Source organism: Fundulus heteroclitus, chromosome 19 (assembly GCF_011125445.2).
Source record: "Fundulus heteroclitus isolate FHET01 chromosome 19, MU-UCD_Fhet_4.1, whole genome shotgun sequence".
Classification (NCBI taxonomy): domain Eukaryota; kingdom Metazoa; phylum Chordata; class Actinopteri; order Cyprinodontiformes; family Fundulidae; genus Fundulus; species Fundulus heteroclitus.
Window position 1 is genome coordinate 16,085,491 of NC_046379.1, and position 25,963 is coordinate 16,111,453.

The 25,963-nt window shown below is 39.8% G+C and overlaps 2 protein-coding genes across 2 annotated transcripts; both read left to right on the forward strand.

Moving 5' to 3' along the window:
- Positions 1-629: 629 nt before the first annotated feature.
- olig4 (oligodendrocyte transcription factor 4) lies at positions 630-1,752 on the forward strand. The gene has a single exon (XM_012862039.3). It carries the CDS (start codon positions 731-733, stop codon positions 1,505-1,507), a length of 777 nt encoding a protein of 258 aa, XP_012717493.2. The 5' UTR covers positions 630-730; the 3' UTR covers positions 1,508-1,752.
- Positions 1,753-8,241: 6,489 nt separating this feature from the next.
- bsdc1 (BSD domain containing 1) lies at positions 8,242-22,480 on the forward strand. Its single transcript, XM_036150649.1, has 11 exons — positions 8,242-8,292; positions 8,798-8,852; positions 12,558-12,674; positions 12,769-12,936; positions 15,135-15,189; positions 17,225-17,340; positions 17,451-17,519; positions 19,339-19,423; positions 19,506-19,964; positions 20,041-20,144; positions 22,112-22,480. Exons 1-11 carry the CDS (start codon positions 8,282-8,284, stop codon positions 22,139-22,141), a joined length of 1,269 nt encoding a protein of 422 aa, XP_036006542.1. The 5' UTR covers positions 8,242-8,281; the 3' UTR covers positions 22,142-22,480.
- Positions 22,481-25,963: the final 3,483 nt, after the last annotated feature.

A 25,963-nucleotide genomic window follows, 5' to 3' on the forward strand; every position in this document is an offset into this window, starting at 1 on the left:
CAGACTGTTCGGAGAGCTGAGTCAAATTTATTTGACCTTCTTTGTCTTAACTACGAGTTGAATTGTACCAAGTCTCCCATTAACGCTCCTCTTTACATGTTTAAGCCACCTCATACGGTGCCTCATACCTTTCTCCAAAGTGTCTCATAGAAACCATATGTAAATAAGGCCTGGGAGGCATCATCTATCTGGTGCAATGGGAGACGGCAATAAAAATGGTGGCCTGTTGAACCCGGAGGTCACTACTTTCACTTTCTTTTCAGTCAAAATACAAAACTGCAAATAAATCTATTCTATTTTTGATTCATCTTTGTTTTTAGTACTAACCATCCATATCTTTTGCACGCCCGTGGATGATTCCTGTGAGTAGCCTATAGCTCAAAAAAGTATGTGAACAAATCCCGACTTGGTTAATGTGTAAGGGACTCATTAGATTGGGGGGGGGGGGAGTTATAAACGGGGTGTGGGAAGGTGAAGTGGGGGCTGCTAGAAGGAGGTGTGAAAGGGGGGGTGAAAGTGTGTCCCTTCTGCAATTGGCTATGGCCCTAAGTGTCTCATTATGCAGCTTATTGTTCCTTTGTTGTGTCCGCAATATAAAAACACGCCAGCAGGCCCACGGCGTGACAGATTTCAAGCACTTTCACTCCTGTGGACGGACTGTGTAGCAAGAACTCCGTGACTCTTTTAAAGTTAAGGGTTTTGGACGATTTAAAAAAAAAAAAAACCTGAAATGGATTCAGATGCCAGCTCCACGTGTAGCCGATCCTCGTCTCCAGACCTGGTGGTGGACGACTCTGCCGGGAGCTTCTTCTCCAACAACATGTTTCAGAAATACTGCCAGGAGAACAGAAGTGGCAGTGAGGCGGACCAAGGCAGGACGGACCGCTGCGACGGAGGTGGGAAGACCAAGAGCCGTTCTGAGCTCAGCAAGGAGGAGGTGCAGGACTTGAGGCTCAAAGTCAACAGCCGGGAGAGGAAGAGGATGCACGACCTGAACCAGGCAATGGATGGCCTGAGGGAGGTGATGCCCTACGCTCATGGACCTTCTGTTCGCAAACTCTCCAAAATCTCCACCTTGCTTCTAGCTCGAAACTACATCCTCATGCTGTCCAGCTCTTTAGAGGAGATGAAAAAGCTGGTCGGGGACGTTTATGGAGGTGGTGCTGCTGCCCAGAGCCGCTCCACTGCCCACCCAACTATCAACCCCGCAACCGCATCTGTTCACCTGCCTCTGCATCCTCTGGCCCAGTCCCTTCACTCTCTGGTGGGCAGCACCCCCGCAGCTCTGCAGCATCACTCCTCTCCTCCCTCTGCAGCTCCAGCTCCTCATTCTCCGCCATTAGCTAGCTTCCTGGGTTTTCACGCTCCGGTGCAGGGCCTTCTTAAGGACCCGCTACACCTCGGTGGCTCCTACAGGCACTTCCCTGGCATGCCATGCCCATGCGCGCTCTGCCAGCCTCTGCCGACCGCCACCTCCACGTTGCACAGTTTGTCTATGAACAAATGATGGGGGGACTCACAACAAACAGACTGATGCCAACCTTGTACATACTGTACATACAAACAGCTGCTATTTTAAGAAAAAAAACAAATATTTTGTGCTTTGTTGATGGAGGAACATTTGGGCGATTGGTGGAGAAACAAAATCTGTAACTTATCCAATGTTTGTTGTAAGGAAAGCTTGTAAAAAAATTGGAACAGATGTGTTCAGGATTTCTATTTTCCTAAATTAAAAAATAAATTTGAAACTAACTCTTGTTTCCCTCATTTTTATTATTAATTGTATCACTTTATCCCGATTCATGTTGAACAGATAGTACAACACGTAATGGTTATCCTGCTAGAATAAAAATCCCAGAGCAGAACTTGCACGCACATGACTTTTGAGACTTGGCAATGCAACACAACAGCCTCTGATTTTATTAATAAAAACTCGTAAAAGTTGGTCATTTGTTGCTAACCAGCTTTGGACACACTGACCTCTGAAGAGCTAAAGAGGGACAGGAGGGTGAGACAATACAGCGGCACAGAAGCTGAATGTGGGACCATCAATCTTCACCTCAACAGGGTGTTGGAGATGAAAGAGCGACACAGGCGCCACAAAGGCGCGTCACTTTTGTCAGACACAGGCGAGGGACACAACGATGTCCTCAGCTGCAGGCCAGCCATTTGTCACTGTCTCGTATGATTATGGTTATAGGCATACAAAAAGATTAAATTAAAGGAAAAGTCATAATGCAGTTTCAGGACCATTTCCACATATCACCCAGATTATGCTTTCAGTTTTTGCTGTGTAGGTCATAAAAGTCAAAACTCAGCTGATCCTTTAGAAAAATGACTCAAATAAATCACAAACATGGCTGTTATGCAAACAACACCCTCGGAGGGCCATGAACATGATTTAGGCAAACAAGTCAGCAATGGCTGGCCTTCACTTAGCAACAAATCAAGCGTGTAAAATACATGCTTATCCTCCCACGGCTGACAGATGAGCTGGAGATCAGGGAGAATGAAGAGATGTAAGTCATTCTCACCCACCTCCTCCTCATCACAGAGCTGAAGAGGGTGTGAACAATGGCCATGCGTGGGACACAAAGACAAGGGGAGTCAAAGCTCTCGTGCCTGGGACATAGACCCCCCTCCATTCAATCACATTTCATCATGGTAACAAGCGCTGTCGGGCCAAAAGGCCTGACACTCTCGCTCGCCACAAAGGCGGTTAGCTCAAATATATGAGGCTATTGACACTGTAAAGAGCGCCTGTCAGCGCCGGGGGTTTGTCAGCTGTGGGACGTCTCAGTGGGGGGAGGCAGCTGCCAGCCAAACCAAGCGGTACAGCTTCTGTCATGGGGACCGGCACTGCGCCGTCACCTGGTCCCTGGTCCCATGACACAGAGGCCCCCGGACCTCCCCCTCTTTACTGGGGCACAGGTGGGAATGGGAAGCCGAACACATTGAGTAGATTAGTGGGGATCGGCCTCCCTTTGCTGGAGGTAGATAATTAGAGACACTGACTTGTGCAAAGCTGGTGTTTTCTGATTGGCACCAGATGGTGTTAACCCACAATATGGCATCAGTGGTCTGGAAAGAGCATGTGTGTGTGTTTGTGTGTGTGTGTATAGGTGGGTGGGTGTGATGACTGTGATGTGTAACGGATATGCTTCTTAAATCATGCAATATGGGCATGTCCTCTGTGTACCATTATGATCAGCCTCTGTTGTCATCCCTCTGGTCCTGAGCAAACGCTATCCAGCAGAGGAAGCTTAAGTTAGATTGAAAAAGTAGCATGTAAGTAAGTCCTCAAAATCAAATCTTTTCTGCAATCATAAAGTGGTATAATAGTGTGAGAATCAGCTACTACATCTTAATTTATTCTTTAGTAGACAGTAAATCTGATTTCCTTGGACAGTAGAGATTTTAGTAGCATTATGATGATGCAGATGTTACTAGCTTTAAAAAATTGTCTTAAAAATATAACCAAAGATTTTTCAAATTTAGGATTGTTAAAAAGTATAAAACAGATAAATGTTTTCTGATATAACTTCACTTTAATCCTAACTGTTTGACCCCTTTGAACAAAGTTTCATATTCTAAGAAAAACATGTTATGTTTTTTTTTTTCTTTTTTGTAAAACACTCCAAGTAAGGTATCTTAATAATGTCAAAAATATATGTCAGTAAGGAAGCTCTGATGATTTCAAAGTAAATGTTCTGAAAAGTATTTTGGAAATGTAGTTTGTTGATGTAAAAACAACAGACATTTACATACACTGTTAATAAAAGGCACAAAGTATTTTTTTCCTTTTATAGGTCATTTAGGATTCCCAACATTACTTCTATTTGCAAATCAGCAGAAAAATAAGATATTTTTTAGAGAAATTCTTTTTGAACTTTCAAACTCAGAAGTTTATATGCATGTCCTTTTAAACTAGAATTGGGTGCATTATTTCCAAGGCCTAACCTGACTAGCCATGTTGATAATGTGTAGCACTCTTCGTTCTGCACATTATCAATCTGGTCCTGCTCCCATTGAATCTGTTGAGGAAAAGAGGGACATTCAACAGGACTTTCCGAACTGATCAAGCCAAGCAATGCCTAATTTTTTTTTGCCAATTACGGTATCAAATTAAAATGTTTTAAGCAGCAGGTGCCACGAGAAACCATAGCAATTTATGCTGGTCAAGGCACTTCTTGCTGCTCTTCTTTCAAAGAAAAAAATTGTGAATTCTGACAAAACAGATGTGATGGCAGAAACTACGCTTGTCCTCCTGCGCTGCTGTGTTTATTTTGGCTCGGCTGTGGGCTGGGCAGCTCTTGGTTTCGTCACACCCGTAATTCCTGTCTTAAATCATAACACTGCAATATGACTGGCCCAACCAGTTTTTGGTTCAGGCCGAGCAGTTTAGATGGGAGCGGGACATCTAAACTGCGGTATTTGTGAACGCACAAATACCGCGAGAATTCAGCCTGTAGGCAAGGTTATCGTAGGCCTCCTTAGTCACACAGATTCAGCTCCCAGATTTCACATGCGACTGAGATCAGGACTTGATGGACAACCATTAACTTGCTGGTCCTTAAGCCACTGGGTAACTATGGCGGTATGTTTTGGGTGATCGTTCATTTTAGAAGACCCATTTGTATCCAAGTTTTAACTCCCTGCCTGCTATCTTAAGACATTGTTTCAATATTTCCATATGATGTTCCTTGTCACGATGCCATCTAATCCGTGCAGTGTACCCAGTTCTTAACCTTGCCTGCAAGCTGAATTATTGTGGCATTTGTGTGTTCGTAAACACATGAGAATCCATCTTGTACCACTCCGGCTTCAACCATTTCTGTTCTGCTGATTGGCCCTCCTTTTCCCAAACCAATTTAATGGGAACAGTCTCAAATGTATTATGTGAAGAACATAGAGAGCTACACATTATCAATATGGCTGGCTGGGTTACCTAGGACTCACTTTAACATATAATTATTTAAATTGAAGTACCTTCAGGCATCTGGAAATTGTACCCAAAAAATCAACCAGTTGCTTGTTACTAAACAGTAGCGAGAGCTTAAATAAACCCTCATTGGAATACCATCTCTGACTGCACATCAACCTTGAAACAGATGAGGATACTGGGTGCTACTCCTGTTAGCTCATAACTGCAAACTTAGGCTACAAACAGGATAACCAAAACTGGAAAATAACAGATTGAGAAAACAAAGGTGGGTCTGTTGAGCCTTGTATCAGTGGTTTAGGCTGCTGATCTTGGTGTATTGATGTGTCGGATAGTTTCATGGCATAATTTTGGGTCTATTAGTACCAACCTAGCAACAGTGTACCCATCTTCTTCTACTTACATTCAGCTCAACAATGTACCAATTCCATCCATCCATCTATTTTCCGACACACTTATCCCTGCTGGGGTCGCGAGGGGTGCTGGTGCCTATCTCCAGCTGTCAGTGGGCGAGAGGCGCGGTACACCCTGGACAGGTTGCCAGTCTATCCAAGGGCAACTCAAAAAAAGTAAAAAACAAAGCAACTGGACCTGTTTTCCGTAGTTGAAGACGTTTTGCTTCCTCTCCAGGAAGCTTTCTCAATTCAATTGCTTTGTTTTTTACTTTTTTTGGAATGACCATGACCTGGATGACTGAGAATCTTCACATGCATATCCAAGGGCAAAACAGAGACATGTAGCAATTTACAAAGTTTACATGATTTCTAACTGGTTTCTTGAATGTAACAAGGATTTTGCTGTACTCTAAAGGCCTCCACAGTCTCCACAGTTATCCTGCTCCAACAGAACTTGCTTGGAAGGTGGCAAAAGGGGAGAGCCTCACAGATATCAGCTGACAAATCTGCCATAACTGTGCAATGCTATCATGTCAATCTCAACCAAAATCTCTGATTATTGTTTTACCTTTACATATTTGCTACACCTCAAACCTGGGAGTTCGAATGAATAAATTATTTAAATGCATTTGATTAACTAAGCTGCAGTCCACCAATTATGTGCTCCCATAGAAATGCCTTTAACAACCCAAGAATGCTGCGATATAGTATTACACATTCCCCTTTGTGTTAATGTCCATGCCCATGTGGACAGATGGATAAGTTAACTGCTCCAGATTCTGATCAATAGTGGGCTGCTTATCCCAACTTGGCTCAGGCCGACCTGCGCTGACAGAGTTAATTAGGGAGCTGAAAGGCCCAATTAAGGGGACTGAGGGGCCGGACAGGGGGAGACATATTGGAGGACATACGCACACATTGTGCGGCGTCTGGAGAAGGGGGAACTTCAATTAAGGGAGGACACACTTCCAGAGGCTTGTTGCTTGTTCTTATTCATTTTATGCTCAGTAAAAACACCCCCTACCACCCCTTTTTTTCCTACACAGAATACTGATGAGGGGAACAGCACAGCTGCTCGGGGTCAACACACATATCCAATAGGGTGAACACATTTGCTCACATATGCACAGAGAGAAGAAGACTGATGACAGGGCTTAGGCTGGAATTGCTAAACGCTGATTAGTTTACATAATGGCAGAGAAAAGAAAGCTCTGGTCTCGGTACATTTGGCTTATTGCTTAAATTGGGTTTAATTGAAAGGAATCTATTTGAATGTGCTCAAAGTGTTGTAATCCCCTTACTAAACGTTTACTCTGAATATTATCCTCTTTTTTATCCATGAAAATTATGTTCCTTTGCTCACATTACCTTGCAAAAGTATTCATAATCCTTAAACTTTTTCACATTTTTATCACATTGCAAATACACACCTTAGTTGTTTTTTTTTGTTTTTTTTTTTTGGATTTTATGTCATAGAAGGCAAGAAATTATACAAGGTTTACAAATAAACATATGAAAGGTTTATACTGGGTATTTGTATTAATTTTAAATGGGTGAATACTTTTCTGCAAGTCTTCTGGGTTATATATCTATGGCTTTCCACAGCCAGAATCAGATTTTTTTTTCTTGTACTTCTTTGCTAAATAGATTAAGGGTTGGTCAATGTAGGTTGAGAGCATCTGTGAAAAGCAATTTTCAGGTCTTACCACAGATTCTCAATTGGATTTAGGTCTCAATTTATTAACTGAGCCATTTCAAACAGAGTATAAAGCATCCGGAAGGTTCTGATAGCTTTTCTTCCCTGTGTGCAATTAAATCCATCTTCTCTATCCGTGCATTTAAATGCAGGCATTAAGGTAAATTCGGAAAGTTTTCTTACCGAGGGAATAGCTGATGTCCATGAAATGATATTTGAATTATTTTACTAATATTACTTAATTTTAAATAATTGTAATTGTTTAAGCTGATGCTGATTTCATTAGGGATGATAAATTATCTGATTTATCACGTAATTTCCTATCTGAAATTAAGTTATGCTTTCTTATTTGAGTAATCCTGGCACCTGAAAAATCAAGATTTTGCGTAATATTAAACCCTCATTTAAAGACATCTTGAGTGTGCTTTATGATATATATCATAAATCATAAATAGTCCTTTATGATATATATATCATATATCATATATCATATATCATATATATATATATATATATATATATATATATATATATATATATATATATATATATATATATATATATATATATATATATACCATGACTGTCACATTCTCACATTCTGGATGCAATGTTTACATGTGCAAGCAGGCACTTTCCTTTCATTTGTATACATTTTGCAAAATACCTGATATTATATAAACATAAAGGATTATATATATATATATATATATATATATATATATATATATATATATATATATATATATATATATATATATATATATATATATATAATGAACTATATACAGCTATGTACAATTATATAGTTCACGTTTTGTAGTAGAAATACATAGTCTAACAACTACCGTAAATTTCAAACAACATAACAGTTTTATGACAAATCAAAGCATTTAAATAAACTGCAAGGTCCTTTGTTGATTTTGAAATACACGATATAAAGTAAAATAAAAAATATTAAATACGTCATCGTGTTATGTCGGCGTTTTGCGTTGCAGCACAGATTGGTTCTCTGCAGCCACCGTAGCCAGCGATTTCTTTTATTTATTTATTTATTTTTTATTTCTAACACTAAACACGTTTTGTAACATTTTTTAATTTTATTTTATGTGTTCCACTGCAGAAATAATGACACATATATATGTATATGGATAATAAAAGACGTCCGACATCATGACATGCAAAACATTAGAAATCTACGGATCGGGGTCGGAGTTCACCAAATACTGATGATGTCATCGTCTGAAGATGGCTGAAGGGTGAGAGAGAAGTCGCAAAATACACTTTGTTTTTCGTTTTATTTGCTCTGATAACGGTGGAATATTACAGCCGATGTGTTTATTGATGGCTTATGTGTCTAATGGTTGTTTATGTGAGAGGTTTGCGGTTGCTGTGGTGATCTTTAGCTTCTGAAACGAGTTCAGGAAGTAGATTTGTTTACCAAAACATAGCAGTGATAGCTTTAGCTTGTGCTCGTTAGCTTTCTAATAAAACTGTTTAAGTCGCCGTGTCAAAGCTCCTAGACTGCACACATTCGTAGTTGTTACGCCAATTCTTCATACTCGGCCGTTCAAATTGTAATAAACACCCTTCGTCGACGTTTAATCTCATAATTGCCCTAACAGCTGACGCTAGCGTTGACGTTATCTCGATCGGCTGTGTATGACTAACAGAGACATGGAGAAAAGCCGTACCTAGACCGTGCAAACACTAACAAGCTGTTTCTGTTCACATCTGCTATGCTTTGATGTGTGTTTTCTACAGAGAAGGCTGGTGGGGAGGCTGGTTTCAGCAGAGCTTCCAGGCAGTAAAAGACAAGGTAACCGCTTATATAAATAAACCCTCTTAAAATAAATTATTGTACTGTCTTTATCTAAAGCGTTCTCTTTGGCCTGTCCAGATATGTGCTGTATTCAATTGTGCTGTCATTTTCCTTCGCTTTGGGGACATTTTAGATTACATTAAAAATAATAATTGTATGCCAAAATGATTGGTTTAACTTTACAGTGCTATTTTTAATCTACCTAATACCATGATTAAATGTTTAAGTACTAATTAGGTAAAATTATGGGAGATTCTGGGATATTGTCTTTTAATTCTAGTTAAACATGTTGAAGTTTGTGACCTAACACCGGCTATTCATCCATTAAACATCCATTAAAGGGTTTTACTGAATCTTCTGCCAATGTCTCTGACACATATTTTAGAAATACATTTTGATTAAATAAGTTAAACACATTTGAAAAAAGCATTAATCTAGTTCTGGGGTCTTCATCCTGCAGCTCTAAAGCCACATGTGGCTCTCCTTAGCCTTGACCAAAAGTTTTTGTAAATGAGCAGTAATTTATACATAACAGTAATGGTTCTTTTAGCAGTTCTTCTATCTATCAAGGCAAGGCAAGGCACATTTATTTGAATAGCACATTTAGTACAGAGACAATGCAAAGTGCTTTACATGATTAAAATACGGGAAAAACAGAATAAAAGCAAGTAGGAATAAAATGTAGAAACAAAATAGAACATGGAAAAAAATTTTAACTAAATGCAAACATTAAAAACAGTTGGACTACAAAGTTGAACTAATGATGTTTCAGTAAAACAGTTTAGCTAGAGCAGTCGAAGGCAATCCTAAACAAATGTGTTTTTAATCTTGATTTAAAGGAACTCAGGGTTTTAGCATTTAACAGTTTTCTGGAAGTTTGTTCCAGATAAGTGGAGCCTAGGAACTAAATGCTGCTTCTCCTTGTTTGGTTCTGGTTCTGGTTCTGCAGAGAAAGCTGGAGCCAGACGACCTGAGTGGTCTGGAGGGTTGATACACTGATAACAAGTCTGTGATGTATTTAGGTGCTAAGCCATTCAGGGATTCATAGACTAACAGAAGTATTTTAAAGTCTATTCTCTGAGATACAGGGAGCCAGTGTAATGACTTTAGAACTGGGGTGATGTTCTCTACTTTCTTAGTCTTAGTGAGGACGCACGCAGCAGCGTTCTGGATCAGCTGCAGCTGTCTGATCCACTTTTTAGGCAGACCTGTGAAAACACAGTTGCAGTAATCAATTCTACTAAAAATAAACACATGGATTAGTTCCAGATCCTGCTGAGACATTAGTCCTTTAATCCTGGAAATGTTCTTCAGGTGATAGAAGGCCGACTTTGTAATTGTGTTTAGATGCTTTTGGAGGTTCAGGTCAGAGTCCATCACTACCCTCAGGACATATGGCACAAGTTTAATATGCTTTCGTGTTATACCATTAGGCTATCATCTGTAAATATAGAAAAGACTCACTTGGCCTTTCTCTACCCAAAAGTGTCTTCTTCCTTTATGTTTTTCTTTGTTTTTAACTCAAAACTCTGCATTTAATTTTATAATGAAACAAAAACAGCATATAGTAGAGTAGCTATGACTTAAAAAAAAAAAAAAAAACTTGGTGGATTATTATTTCGTAAGTATTTTGGTCGGAGTCTGGGCAAACTTGGCTCTTTGGATTGTAAAGTTAGCTGTTTTCTGGTTTAGATGGTCAAAATGTAGCAGTGCACTCAGTTTGAGAGGCTCTTGAACTAGGTGTGTTTTTAATTAAGTGAGTAACAGTATTTTGAAAATCATGAACACAAAATGTTGCAAGGGCTAAAAAAAGTATTCTAATATATTAATGTGAACTTTATTTATGAACTTTACAACAAGCAAGTCTCTCAGCAAGAAAAAAATAATTGATAGTAGTTAAAAAAGGAAAAAAAAACAAGACATGAGACAAATGTTTAATTAGTTTAAAAATAAAATAAGTAAAAGTTAAACTAGAAATAGTTAAGATAGCAATCTCCCATTTAATTCGAAAGCCAAAGAATCAGAGATGGATCCTGGAAAGCACCCTATATTTTTTAAGATTATGAGCAGCTCTATGGATCGGTAAATAATTTCACAATTCTGGGGCTGCAACAGAGAAGGCATGCTCTCCTCTACTTTTCTGTTTTTTACCTTGCAGCATCTAAGAGCAACTGGATTAATAGAGTTTATTTTTTCCAACATGGGTAACTGAAGGAAAATCAATCAGAACTAAGTTTCGAAGGTTTGCCAAAGCAACAGGCTTCTTTCTAGATGGATGCCACATGTTGCTGAGAGCAGAAAAGTTCAGTTCTATTAATATCCTGAAGGAAAATTTGATTGGCAGCGGACATGATAAACACAAAAAGACACAATTGCAAATTTCATGCTTCTACTTTTCTGATTCAAATCAGAAAATCTTGTTTTAAAGGAGCTTGGAAAATATGAACAGACTAAGTTTCTTTTACAATGTATGGTTCCTAGCGGGGTGGTACTGAGTACGTTACATTGATGTATTTCCCCCAAGTGTTTGTTTAGCACCAAACATAATTCTGTGCCAATATGTCTGGATATTTTCATTGTTTTGATGAAACTAAAGAGAAAGTGTAAATTACTATCAACACTTTTGCAAAATCCTAATGTACTTACTATTTAACCTGTAATTTCTGAATCTCAATGCTAAAATGTAAATATGATCATATTTGAAATTAGTCTCCTGTGTCGTCATATACCTTGCCGTTATACTGACTGCAACGGTTCAGGCTGTGAGATGTGTAAATTGATGCAACTACGCAGCAGAATACCCACCTGAACATAACTGAGGTGGAAACAATCATTTGGAACCAGATTAGTGGAAACTGTTAAAGGATGACAGTAGTGAATCGCAGCGTGGGACATTTTTATTCACCTTTTTTTTATTTTATTATTATTCTCAGTGTTGGATTTCATAGGGGAGGTGTTGGCCTAGTGGTTAGAGCAGTGCGCTTGCACTCAGAGAAGGATGCAAGTACCTGGTTCAATCCCCACTGCCTGCACTCTGGGTCCCTGAGCAAGACCCTTAACCCCTGATTGCTCCCCAGGCGCCGCACAGTGGCCGCCCACTGCTCCCCAAGGGGATGGGTTAAGATGCAGAAGTGAATTTCTCCATTGTGAGATCAATAAAGTTCAGTTATTTTTATTATTTGTATAACCAATAAATATGAAAACTAATTAGTGATTGCTCACTATATTTGGAAAGCCATAAAAAAAAATCTGTTACACTTCACAAAATTAAATTTTTGTTCAAAATGCTTGGAGGTGGGGGGGTGTTGGTATGAACTTATTATATGGTGAAGTTGACATTTGCCTCCTGATCCCGGTTTTTCTTTCTGAGCATATTTGAGCTCTTGTAGTGGTTTACATATTTATCTTTAAAACTTAGAGGTATTGATGTCGACGTTTAGTTGTCCTTATCTTGTCACGACTTCCGGTTTAAGCACAGAATATTTCCTAACACTTAGGAAGACCTTTTTTTAAGACCTTTTTTCCCTTGATGTGTTTTTAGTTCATCTCCCACATCAGCATGAGTTCACTATTTGCCCGAACTCTGTCCTCATGTTTTCTTAATAATAGTCGGTCACTTTGTTTTCAAAGTCATGGTGTTACTGTAATTAATAATGACAAATGACTTTTGATTTTCTTCATCTGACTCTCTCTTCCTTGCAGTCATCTGAGGCCTTAGAGTTCATAAAGCGAGACCTGACTGAGTTCTCCACTGTAGTTCAGCATGACACGGCCTGCTCGATTGTGGCTACAGCCAATGCTGTCAAAAACAAGCTCGCTGTAAGTCTCAGTCTTCGACTTCGCCATTGTCATAAAAAAAAATGTGTTTAGATGAAGATGGACTATGCTTCTACCCTCCAATGTTTCTTTCCAGGTGGAAGGGTCTTCTGACACGACAGAAAAGGTGAAGAAGGGCCTGTCTAGCTTCTTGGGGGTAATAACGGACACTCTTGCGCCACCTCCTGATAAAACCATTGATTGCGATGTGATCACATTGGTGGCAACGCCAGCAGGAACCACAGAGGTCTACGACAGTTCTAAGGTCAGTGTTGAATGGTTGGAGCAGATGTTTAGAAAAAGTAGTAAAACAAGTGAATCAAAATGAGATTATTATCTAATCTTTATAAGATGCTCTTGTCATCAGTTAAAGCTATGCAAACCTATCAAAGGGCTTCATTTAGTACCACTTTAAGACGTTTTTAAAACTACAAAAAAAGACCCATGAAGTAAAAGTGCAGTGCCTTGCACAGCAACTTTTTCATGTTTTTTCTCTCATATGACAGAGCATTAAAAGCAGAGCGTTAGACTGAAAAGCAGCTGTGAGGCAAATTGCAATTTGTATGGGATCCACTGCCCAGGGGGAGGAATTTGTGGATGAGACAGCTTAGTTGTGCATTCCACAAATTGTGTGTTCATGGAAAATTGGCAAGAAGAGAGCCACTGCTGAAAGAAAGCTATAAGAATTTCAGTTTAAAGTTCGCCACAAACAATGCAGGGGACATGGCAGACACGGCCAAGAAGGGGCTCTGGTTAGATAAATCCAAAAGTAAAACCTTTGCCCTACATTGGAAAACCCTTTGTTTGGCTGAAAGCTCCTCAACACCCTGAACACATCGTCTTCACAGTGAAAAATGGCAGTGGCAGCACCAAGCTGAAGGGATGGATTTCTTCAAGAGGGACGGAGAGGTCAATAAGGGACAACCCTGGATAAAATCCTGTTAGAGGGTGCCATAGACTTGAGACAGGGCAAAGGTTCAATTTAAAGTAAGACTTAATACCAGATGTGTCAAATTAATTTCTATATTGGGTCACGTTGGCATCATGAAGTCATTAAAAGGGCCTGTTGCACTTGTATAGATGATACTCTTGATTTCATAATTTCATTTCAGTTCACATAGAAATATAAAAAAAAATCACAGTAACATAAAAGTGGCACCCCCAGGTACAGTTTATACAGTTTATCTGCAAAAAAGTTGATATTGGGTTGAGTTACACTTTAAACTCATCATTCTGCATCACTTTTTCAGACATTTCTGTTCTTTTTTAATGTGTTGTAGGAAAACTGACATCTAGTGACAGGATGCTGTCACTACACAGTTTTTAAAAATCAACATTTGTTACCGGAGGCACAGTTTTAGCCACTTTATACAAGTTAAAAGAAAATATGCCTCTACTTTATGACATGATTTGCCTTTTCTGGCTCTTGAGGGCCAGATAAATTGCCTTGACGGGCCGGATTCGGCCCGCGAGCCTTGAGATTGACACATGTGCCCCAAACATACAGCCAGAGCTACGATGAAATAGTTAAGAGAAAAACCTATTTGAGTTTGAATAGCCAAAAAGGAAATCCAATAAAGAATTTGTTGAAAGACTTCAAAATTGATGTTCATGGTAGAGACATAACCCAAGACCTGTTGCAGTAATTGAACATAAAGGTGATTCTACAAATTATTGGTTCAGGGGGTGGACCTGAAGTGATAGACACCAGTGTTGAATCAGAACTTACTTGAACTCGTGTGATACTTGAGCCAAGGCTGCAGGACTGCAGCAGGTTGCATGACTGATAGAGACCAGTGATTAAGATCCGGTGCTGCAGAACCTCTATCACCTGCACAGGCTTTCCACAACATGTGTGACTTTAAAACTTGACCCTTGATGATTGAAGGCATGTATGATCTGTGGTACTTCATCTTTTTCAGCTTGATACTTTCTCTTTTTGTGTGGTTATCCGTGAAGAAGCAGTATTTCATGAGGTTATTCCTCCCCGCTCTGCGGGGGGACACAAAACATTGTGGTTTTCAATTTCAGCTGGCAGCTTGTAAGAACAACTTGTTTTAAGAGTTAGTGTGCCATTACAGTAAAGAAATAATGCCCACGAGGCTCATACTTTTTTTTTTCCTGTTTCACTTGAAAATTTCTCTTCACTCTCTTGGCAGTATGATTTCATAGTACTCTCAAGTATATGGGTCAATAAAACCCAAACAATAAAAATGCGGAGTCTGGCATCAGCAGGTATTCCTCTGAGATCAGCTGCTAACCTGACAGCTGGCTTTTAAGGCTTTACAGAATACAACCTGCTTTTGTGCAGGTTTTATATTGAATTCCTCTGCAAGCATTCAGCAGCGCGCTTGTTCAGCATATCTTTGGTTTTAATTCTGGAGCCGCAGTTGAAAGGTAGCACATGATTTGTATGTGTGGATAAAACGACCCGTGTTCACTGATTTATTTTTTTTCCCACAGGCCCGTCTCTACAGTTTGCAAGCTGACCCGGCTACATACTGCAACGAGCCTGACGGTGAGACGAGAGTCCAGTGAAGCAGTTTCTATGTTGACTGAGATGTTTTCTTTAACGTGTAACTCACCCCGATGTAAAAGCATAACCCTCCCCTCAAACAAATTTTGAAAAATGCCACCAAAGCGGGCAGTGCCAAGAGACCCTGAGGGGGGGATGTGGTCAGGACAAGGGAAAGTGACATGTTGAAACATGAAGAGCGACCAGGGTACATGGGTGGTTTAGCCACCGATGGGTCTTTTGACCCTTTTGAGGTGGAGGATTTTCCAACCTCATTGTCATCGAAGATTGAGGGAGACTTTGTTGAGCCCAGCGGGGCTGAGAGACATCAGCTCCAGCCGCTGGCTCCAGGAGCTGACTCAGCGAAGTCCGGCGCCGGTGCTGCCGAGGCAGTGGAGGACAGAATGGTTGCAGTTTCTGTGTGTGAATTACGGGTCGTAGAGTCTGTACGGCAGGATCATACCCCACTTCCACATTCGTGAAGGCTGCTAGTTCTCATATACCCCGTTTACACTACCCTTTTTTAACCAAGTGTAAACGGTAAGCAGACTGAACTGAACCGAGCTAGACATAACCGTACCACGCTAAATGCAAACCAGTTCCAGATGTTGTCTCGGCCTGGCTTTTTTCTGTCCCGGTTATCTTATACCGAAGAGCGCATGAGCAGACCGCGTCATCCCCTTACAGTCAGCTGACTGTCCGCGTTTTTTCCGGTGTGTCTGGCTGCATGTCCCGATTCACTCTCCATTCAGACAAATTTCAGACATTCATAATAATACTAGCTTCCTTACCGTGCCACACGATTTCCAGAGATGATTCTGCTTAGCAATGTGATGAACCTCAGCGTCTGTCGTTGTTTCCTGCGTCTGTAAATCCTTATCAGACGTTAGTTTGTCTTATCCACGTCCCAAAAGCCGACTGTCCAACCATAACTTCCTGAATGTTACGGGCGCCGCCGTTTTGATTTGCTTTGTCCCGCCTTCAATCCCAGAGAACAGTAGTACCGCAGATCGTCACTAGGAGTCGAGGAGCAACCAAGGAACCGGGATAGCGTGGTGTGTAAACGGTCCTCAGAACGAGGCTCGGCTTGGTTAACTGATCCAAGCTCGGACTGCTCTGGGCTCGGATCGGTTTAACAAGGGTAGTGTAAATGGGGCTATACAGTCATGCTTTGACTCTTTCTAACAGTTCTTTATTACTTATGTAACAGTTAATCATACAAGTGCTACTTTTTTTTTCTCATTAGTGGGGCTGTTTCAGCACTATTTATATGCAGAAAATACGACATAGAATGGGGATATTCTCATTGTTATTGTTTTAACAGCAGTTGCCATAGTGGCTAAACAAGCATTGAGGATTCACCTCCTATCGTTTAACATTTCATGTTCGGTTGAACAGTTTAGCACGGCTTGAAGAAGTACAAATATTTTACCATAAAGTGTAACTTTAAAATGGGTTCTGAGACTCAGGTTGGGTGTATTCGTGCGTTTAACAATGGCTTTAAGGCGAGCGGCCATGTTTTTTCCTACTGTCCGACAAGAGTAGGAAAGTAATCTGCGATTCGGTAGTTTCAAGTTCTGAGGCAAATGGAACGCAGCGGCAAAATGCACGGCTATGATGACGAAAGCATGTACCCTTTGAACCAATAGGAAAATTCAGCAGCAGCACTAAGATGGTTTTAAGGCAAATCTGTTCACGTCAAAATGTAAAAAAATTGCACAGTCACATTAAAGTAGCCCAGTTTATAAAGTTTATCTGCAAAAAAGTTTCTTTTGAGATGAGTTACACTTCAACATTTGATTTTTTTTTTATGTGGGAAATATATTCTGGCTGGACTCTTTTCTGATTTTTATTTCCTTCCCTTCATTCTTTGAAGAGAACTGAATGAGGTTACATTTACATCAGATGTTATTGACACTTCCCAAAGTTTCCTCTGACATTTTATATGTTTAAATTTCAATGCTACAATATTATTGTTTAACATTTTGGGGTTTGGTGGAGCCTTACTAGATATTGGTCATTATTTTCATTACTGCAGGTCCTGCTGAGCAGTTTGACTGCTGGCTATCCAGTTTCAGTCTGGAAGAGAAGAAAGGAGAGATCTCAGAGCTTTTGGTCAACAGTCCATCTATACGAGCGCTTTACACCAAAATGGTATCGCCTGTGGTTCTCAACACTTTTAACTTGTCTTATTTTGAGCTAAGAAATCTAAAGCTAAGCTGAGCTAAGAAAGCTAAAAGGAGTTTTTCTTTACTTTACTCCAGGTTCCAGCTGCTGTTTCCCATTCAGAATTCTGGCAGAGATATTTCTACAAGGTCTTCCAGCTGGATCAGGTAAACTGGAATGTTTTACTTGAAAATCTAGACGATGTGCAATAAAGTCATGGTGACAAAAACTGCAACCTAATGGCTTATTGGGGAACTATATGCGGCATTTGAGCAATAAATTCAATAGTAAGAACTTTGACTGACACGAGACACTGTGAAGAAAGGTGCACACCAAGCTTATTAGCATTGGGACAAGAGTATATATTTTGTGATAAATATCCTGTTCATTTTTGTACATTTGTGGAGTGCCACCTGCTGGACAGTTTTGGTATCACCGGGGTTTTGAACGCATTTAAGCATAGATAGGTTCTTAAGCTCAATAGTTACACCATGCATATACAAAAGGGATTTTTTTAAGTCCTACTTTCTCTCTTTGACAATCAGAAAATATAATCTTATCTCCAAATGGGGGATTCACAAATAAGCTGTGGCTAAACACTTGGCACATAGCGTTTTCGACCTGCAGTTCATTCAGGCTTTACACCTGGAGGCATGGGTAGGAGAATTAATGCTGGTGCATGCAAAAGATAAATTAATCTCTAGCTATCTCTTTTTTCTTTCTTTATGCTAAATAGAAAATGCACTGATCAGTTTTTGTGAACAATTTTTAAACTCTTGACCTGCCAATTCAGATTTCGGATGGACTTAAACCCTCTTAAAAATATATATTTGCTGTAAGATGTTATAAAAGTGACATTTGTATTTTTCCTTATCAAGCCTTAATTGTTTGTTTGGAGTGATAATTGTTTATTTATTTGAGTTATTAAGATTAGCGGTTGCTGTGTAAAACCGGGTTTTACTTTAATAATAACCGTCCTGTTACGTTTAGATGCATCTGTGGAAAAACACGCTTGAATCAAATTCTTCCTCTGACTTCTTTTCAAACAGCCCACTTTGAGTCTTCCTCCCTCAGTAACAGTCTCTGCTCACTTGTTACGGCTCAGGTGTGTCGCACTGACTGATCAGTAAAAGATCACATTTGTGTGTTTCCTACTGGTTGGCCAGGCTGAACACCATCTGACTCTTACCAGAAGTTTTCATGGTGCATCTATGATATGTATCAGAAAAATCTCTATTTTTTTTGAAAAAAAACATCTACCTAGTGACCAGATTTCATTAACTTTGTTGCAGTGGTTGATTTTCTGTTAAGTGCCTAATCATGCAGCATCAATATCATAATATCACTTTATTATTCCCCCTGTAGGGAAATCTAAATGGCAGCCAGGTGAAAAACGCATCCGCAATAACTATGAGGCTGTAGCCAAAACATTAAAGGAAACTTTAATGTTTTTTTTCTAAAAAGAAAAAAACAATTATGTTTTAAGTACCTAATCTATGTTTATTCTTTCAGAGGTCATTAGCTTATCCTTAGGTATTTCCTAATCTCCTAATTATCCTCCTGAAAAGTTTTTTTTAATTTATTCTGGATTGAAATGAAAACAGCTCATGACGTTTGATGCTTAGATTCCCTTGATCAGGAGGAGATGAATAAAGTTCAATGAAGTGGAACATTTTCCTCCCAAAGTATGTTGCAGGTCTGTGTTGAAGCGCTCACGCACATAGAATACAAGTTTGATCTAAACTTCAGACATTTATTTAGCATATGATTTTAGTTTCTGTTTGTCAGTAAAGACAGTTTGACAGAACGGGAGAAACTCTATAGAGACTTTTAGACCATTTAAAAATCTTCTGGTTCCTCGGAAGCAAAGTATAAAGGAAGAAGGCGTGGTATAAGACGTTGACAGTACTGTAAAATGGCAACAACAAATTAAATTGTTTAAATGTGGAGCAATAAAATGTCATTTTTTTTCTGTACCGTCTGTAGGAGGAGGCGAGGAGGGTGGCCCTGAAGCAAAGAGCAGAGCAAAGTGCCCACACAGAGACACTCGGCTGGGAGGAGGAAGAGGAGGGTATGCAAGCAACATTTTTAAAACGCGTCGGCTTTACTGTGAAACCTCTCACCGACTCTCCCTCTCTGTTGTTTCTGATCAGACGATTTTATCGGCGCCGCCTCACCGTCTCCTCTCAACCTCAAGCCGCCGTCTGACAGCGTCCCGCCCGGCGCCTCTGCGGCTCCCGCAGACGCGACACTGATGAGCCCTGTCCTTTCCCCCGGCGAGGAGCCGAACACCACCCTCTCAGTCAGCAGCGACAGCATCAGCCTGCCGACGCAGGTGGAGCTGCAGCCTCCGCCCGTCGCCACAGAGCTCACCAAGAAACTGAACGAAGCCACGTTGGAGGATGTTGTCGAGAAGAAGGCAGAAGAGCAGAAGCCGGGAAAGGTTGATTCACCCCCCGAGGCTCAGGCCGAACCCTCCGGCGGGACGGCGGCGCGGGGTCCCGGTTCCAAACAAGCAGAGATGGCGAAAGACGACGGGCCGCAAGACCTGAGAGTGTTTGAGCTCAACTCTGACAGCGGAAAGTCGACGCCCTCCAACAACGGCAAGAAAGGTACGGAGTCATTAAACGTCAGTGAAGCTAATCGTTTGAGAAGAAGCAGCGGGAATAAAACGCCTTCTTCCTCCAGGGTCCAGCACAGATGTGAGTGAGGACTGGGAGAAGGACTTTGACCTGGACATGACAGAGGAAGAGGTCCAGCTGGCTCTGTCTAAAATAGAGGGTTCTGGAGAGGTAAGTGATTCTAGTGCAATATGCAGCTGCAATCATACGCACCATGATACACTTTTTAATAGTTAAATTATAACCACAGAATGTATGTATTTTATCAGGATTGTTTCCCTATTTATTGCAAATTAGCTCAAGGTCAGGCAGATTGGATGGAGAGCGTCTATGAATGTCAATTTTCATATTGTGCCCAAAATTCTCAATTAGATATGAATATGCTTTGATCTAAACCAGTGGGTGTGTAACATGTGGTTCTGGCACCACGTGCTCTTTGGACCTTTCCACACAGGCTAAAAATGATAAAGAACCAACTCATGTTTTTAAATACAGATGTAATACCAAATGCAGGTTTAAGCAGTTTTGTAAGTTTTTTTTCATGGAATAATTGCCTTGAATTTTCACAATTGAATGGTAGTCACATGAAAATATATATATTTTTAATGTAGTTTTCTGCTTTATGAGGTTGGGACCTTTATTACGTAATTTTCCACAAATATCAACATTCCATAGAGTGAAATGTATCCGTCCTCTTTTTGCAAGTGTTATGTTATGTTATGTTTTTCTCTCTTTCAGAAAGAGGGAAATAGAAATAAAATGGTGGTTCTTTACAAATGGCAACAAATATCTTATAGTGGATGTTTCTCTGGAATTAGAAGTTGTCTTTTTTTCACCAAAGGCCACGTAACTTAGTGCCTCTAAACATATTTTAGGTAGCTGGACTTAAGGCACACATGACAATCGATTCTGAATTGAAAAGCTTGCAGACCTGAACCATTTCTTTTTAGCTCTGGCTGTGAGTGTCTCAGTTCAGCAGGTTCACACACTTTGATTATTGGGCTTCTTGCTGAAAGTATTTTGGATTGAAATGGAAGTTTCTGGACAGGAGCTTAAATTGGTGGGTTTCTTATCAGATTTTCCTCCAGGATTGCCCCTTATTTAGCTTCATCCATCTTTCTATCTACTCTGACCGCCTTCCATGTTCCTGCTGACGAGAAGCTGACCCACAGCATGATGCTGCCAGTATTCTCACCATTGTGTGTTCACAATGCTCCGTGTGCAGCGGAGAAATCCTTTTAACTTCAACTTCAACCTTGTCACTCTTCCGTAAGATGACATTTGTAGAGCCCACGACTAATAGAAGCCCTGTCAACAGATTCTCCTACCTTAGCTGTGCAACTCTGCAGCTCCTCCAGAGTTACTCTGGGCCTCTTGGCTTCTTCTCTGATTAAAGCTCCGTCCCTAGCCCGTCCGTTTCAGTGGCCACAACCTGGCTGGTCTGCAGTTGTGTCACGCGCTTTCTATCCTTAGGTGATGATTGAACAGCTGAAGGTCTTCACTGAACAGCTGGATTTAAATTGACGTTAAATACCTTCCGGTGGAGGCAGTTTACTTATTATGTGACTTTTCAAGGCAGTTGGTTTCTTCTAAATCTATTCAGGGTTATCAGAGTAAAGGGGCCTAAGAACATATGGCTGTCACATTTTTAGAATTTTATTCCGCAATTATGTTGTTTTATCATAAATATTAAATACTTTCAAGTTTGTGATCATTAAGCAATCACGTGTGGAAAAGCTGAAGTGCCTTTTTATAAGTCACATTTATACAATAATGAAGACATTATGGCTGTGACATTATATCTTGTCATAAGCGTTATACAAAAAATAAAATAAAATGCTAGTTAAAAACAGAAAAAAATCAGAAAAACAGAAACAGAAAACGGCTGCAATGGTAAAAATTGTGAGCAACATTTAATTCCTATACAAAACTCTAAATGCATAAAAATATATTAACACTGAAGCAATACAATGCTGAATAATTGTTTAGGTGACAATAATAAACTAAATAATAGAATAATAAGAATATTTAAATAAAGTCTTGAGAGTTTTTTTTAGGATAAAAAAAGGTGCATTAAGAGTAGTTGATATATGAGGTGGAGGCTGTTTTAGTAACTCTCTCCCTTCTTCTCTCGCCAGCTGGATGAAGACTGGGAGAACTGGGAGTGAGATCCTCACTAGCAGAAAAGTGTCTCGCCGTCAAAGCGGTTCTGGGCAGATAAACCATGCTTCTCGTGTTTTAACTCTTTTTCCACTCTGTCACCATGTCATGATTGTCAGTGGGGGATTTTCTGGCTGGTTCGGACCACGTGGCAAACCTGTTGAAAAGAGAAACAGGAAGAACCCAAGGGCAATAAGAATTGGACCGCTTCATCAGCTGTCAGATTAGTGCAGATAAACCTCTGGAGAGGGTCTCCGAGCGCCCTCTCATCTAGAACGCTTAACGACACTACGGCAAGGTTGCAATTCTTCTGACCTTGAAGCTAATCAGCATTCGTAGTCAGGATGTTACGCAGATGAGCTGTTTTTTTTTCTCTCTCTTTATGCCATTAAATGCATCTCATGTTGCAAGTCTTAAACGTTGGCCATAAACTTTAATGCTGCTTGTCACCTTTCTAAGATGAGAGAGATCGTCGATTGGTGATGCATCTTGTGTCCCTGTCCTTCCTCATTTTTCATCTTTCTTATGCAAGTGAATCCAGGAAAATTGGAAAAAAAGATATTCTGGCCTTTTTTTTTTTTTTCATTTTGGAATCCTAATGATTTTGGTTTAGAAGGCCTTGCAAAACACAAACAGCAGCGCAGCAACTTCATCCTAACGTTTCCCCTCCGTGTTTGCTCCCTCTCATCAACTAATTCTGTATTTAAGCCCACTACCCTTTATGTTAGTTTGTGTTACTTTCAAACATGCCACATGGGTTGTGAATTTCTTAACGAGAGGGAACTTGCCAATCACCGGGCGCATTCGATGACGGAGGATTCAAACTGATGTGATATCAGATCCTTGAGCTTGAGGGTAGCATCTCTTTTTATGCGTTTAGTTGAGAAAGGACATTTTAAGTTTCTCTGTTGGTTGGGAAAGCTCAGCAGATGGTGTGCCAAGCAGACCAAATAACGTTCTTCGCACGCTCCTGTACCGTACCTGAGAAAAGTAAGCCTAGAGGTGTAATATTTATACTGGAATAAATGCTTAATTATTGTAATTATCTGCTTTCGATTGCATGTCTGTAAAACGACATTATGCAAAACATTGTACAGATGGTTACGGTTGAGTTGTCTGTGTTTTCGTTTGTTGTTTTTAGGCTGTTATTCACGTCTTTGTTGCATGTCTGTAATTTTCAGCTGTGTATTTCCCTCAGTTTAAGCTAATCAGATCTGTTCTGCACACATCTGTCTTAAGAGCTGTCAGGGTTTTGTTTTTGTTTTTTTTCGCAGAATTTCAGTCGATCTTTCAAACGATTATAATCATTAAAAAAAAATCATGCCTAATATAATTTGTGTGATGAATTACAGCATATTTCTGATTAGGTAGTGGTTGCTCTCTATGCGTGAATACAAACCCCTCCTGCACCCCATCGTCATACACAACACAGAAGACTTGGTTAATGGAGGTGAGAAGTGAGAGGCTCTTCTTCTGGTTTTCACAAATGAGGTTTCCTAAAATCAAATTGTGTTTTAAAGAATCTGTAATCAGTGCTGAATAGTCCTCTACACATTATGGTTTTTATTCTTTTTGTCAAAGACTCTTATGTAAGAAAAAAAATGATGATCAATTTTTGTTTTCAAAAATAGAATAAAAGGTAAACATATCTCAAGTTATGTTTTAGAGAATGGTCGATGAGTGCAGATTTATCCAGGTCATCTTTGATGTGTGGACTGGTGACCTGTCCAGGGTGTACCCTGCCTCTCCACCAATGACCGCTGAAGATGGGCACCAGCCTCCCGCAGCCCTGCTGATGGATGGATGTTTAATCTGTCTAAACGATTCAGATCTTGAACTGAAACTAATTTGTTGCAGTCCAGATTCTTTAAAAAAAATTATATTATAATGGTCGCAATTGCATCAATATCCAGCTATGTTTTCTTAAAGCACTTTGCATTGTGCACAATACATTCACTTCCTGTTGACGTGCCAAATGACTGTCCCTCCCCTGTCTTCTTATGCTGCACCTGGCACAGTGGCGCCCTGGGCACAGAGCCATATCAACAATCGCTACAGGTAATAAGTTAACATTTTTAGACATTTGACAAAAGAAACCTAACATCACTCACTGCTCAGGTTTCTGCATCATTCAAGCTGGAGTCAACAATTTTAGGAAACTTTGCCCTAACTCGGGCGTGACCAAAGTGTGGCCCTCTGGGGGCAATTTTTAGTCAGAAAATGGATGGATGGATGGAATAATTCTGTGTGGCCCCAACCAAAGGACCAGAATGGTACAAATGTGGTCCTCTCATCAAATGGTCCTGATGTAAATGGACACTCTCTGTAATTGCTTTGGATGAGATTTTAATGACAAATTTATTTCTCACTAAATGGAAAATGTTTGCTTCACCTCAGTGTCTTGCTTTTATTAACCACATGTTTGTGGTTCCACTTTAAAATCAGAAGGGCCACTACCGTCAAGTGACTTTTTACTCAAAAACAGACTTCGCCACACCATTTATTAAACTTGGCTAAAAACAGGGCAGGTTTTTGAAGACAGCTCTTGTTTTTGTCTCTGAGAATAAACTTACAAAAATCCTTCTGGACAAACAGAATAGAAAACATTTGACCCAAAACTTTAAGACAAACATCTTAGACCCTTTTCATCACCTACCATAATTGCTTCTTTCGCTACTTTTTTCTATTTAAACATTGAATGTTTAATTTATTGCTGAACAGATTAACTGAAAGGAATTCAAAGTGAAATTATTTTGCATTTCTTACTGAAAACATAAAACTTGAAAAAATGGCTTCTCAGAGCATTCAACTTAGAAATTTTGGCCTGCGATGCAACAGGTTTGGACACCATGCCTTAAGTACACAAAACATACTCCACAGATTTTTTATAACTGATCGTTAGTTGCCCTGATTTTCTGAGTTTCTTAAGAGTACAACACAGTTTTGCTGCATTGTAGTCTATTTTTAAAATTCTAAGGCCTTCAAAAAGGCCTGATAAATATTGATCGTCATTTTTAATGATGCCTGACTTTTGTAAATATTTTGTAATATTTATTCATTAAGGTTAGAAAAAGTTTCTTTGTGCACATTGTGCGGCATTCATTATTTTACAATAGTTGATACATTTTGTAATTGCAAATCCAACCACCAGTCGGTGCTGTTGCTCCATTTAGTGGTCCTCAGAGCTTGCCACTCCTTTTCTTTCAGCAGCATCCATCTCATCTCTCATTAGCCACGTTTCCCTCCAAAAAACAAAAAAAACAAAAAACTGATGTTCGAGTTTCCACATTTCTACAAAGAATCGTTTAATAAATTATCTTGACTTGGAGTCTCAAGGGAGGAATTTGTGAAATGTGTTGTGAGGGTGTGTATTTGGAGGCATCAGATGGGTAAAATGTAGGTCACGGTGAAGGGACACCTGTGCAGCGGGCTGCCTCTGCAACATGGATGCTGCTTCTAAAAATGGCTACTGTCTGAGTATGTCTGGCTGGGATTTTTTTTTCTTGTTTGCAAACCAGAATGAGTGTGACAGGTGTGTTTTCTTTCAGGGAAAGGGGGGCACTTAAGACTGAGAGGAAGATAATTCAGCTTTTGCACCAGTGTTGAAATCTTGTATGGGAAAAGGCTGCATTTAATGCTCCTCTCTCTCTACAGAAGCATCTCAATAAATACAATTATTGAGATTTAATTAGTTTCAGTAATTCAATTTAAAAGGTACTATTTAGGTTAATTGATCAATATTCAAAAAACCTGGAAAAACTTTATAATGGTAGATTAGAAAAGTTTCTAAATAAGAATGAAATACTAAATAAGCCATTTAGATGAATGAG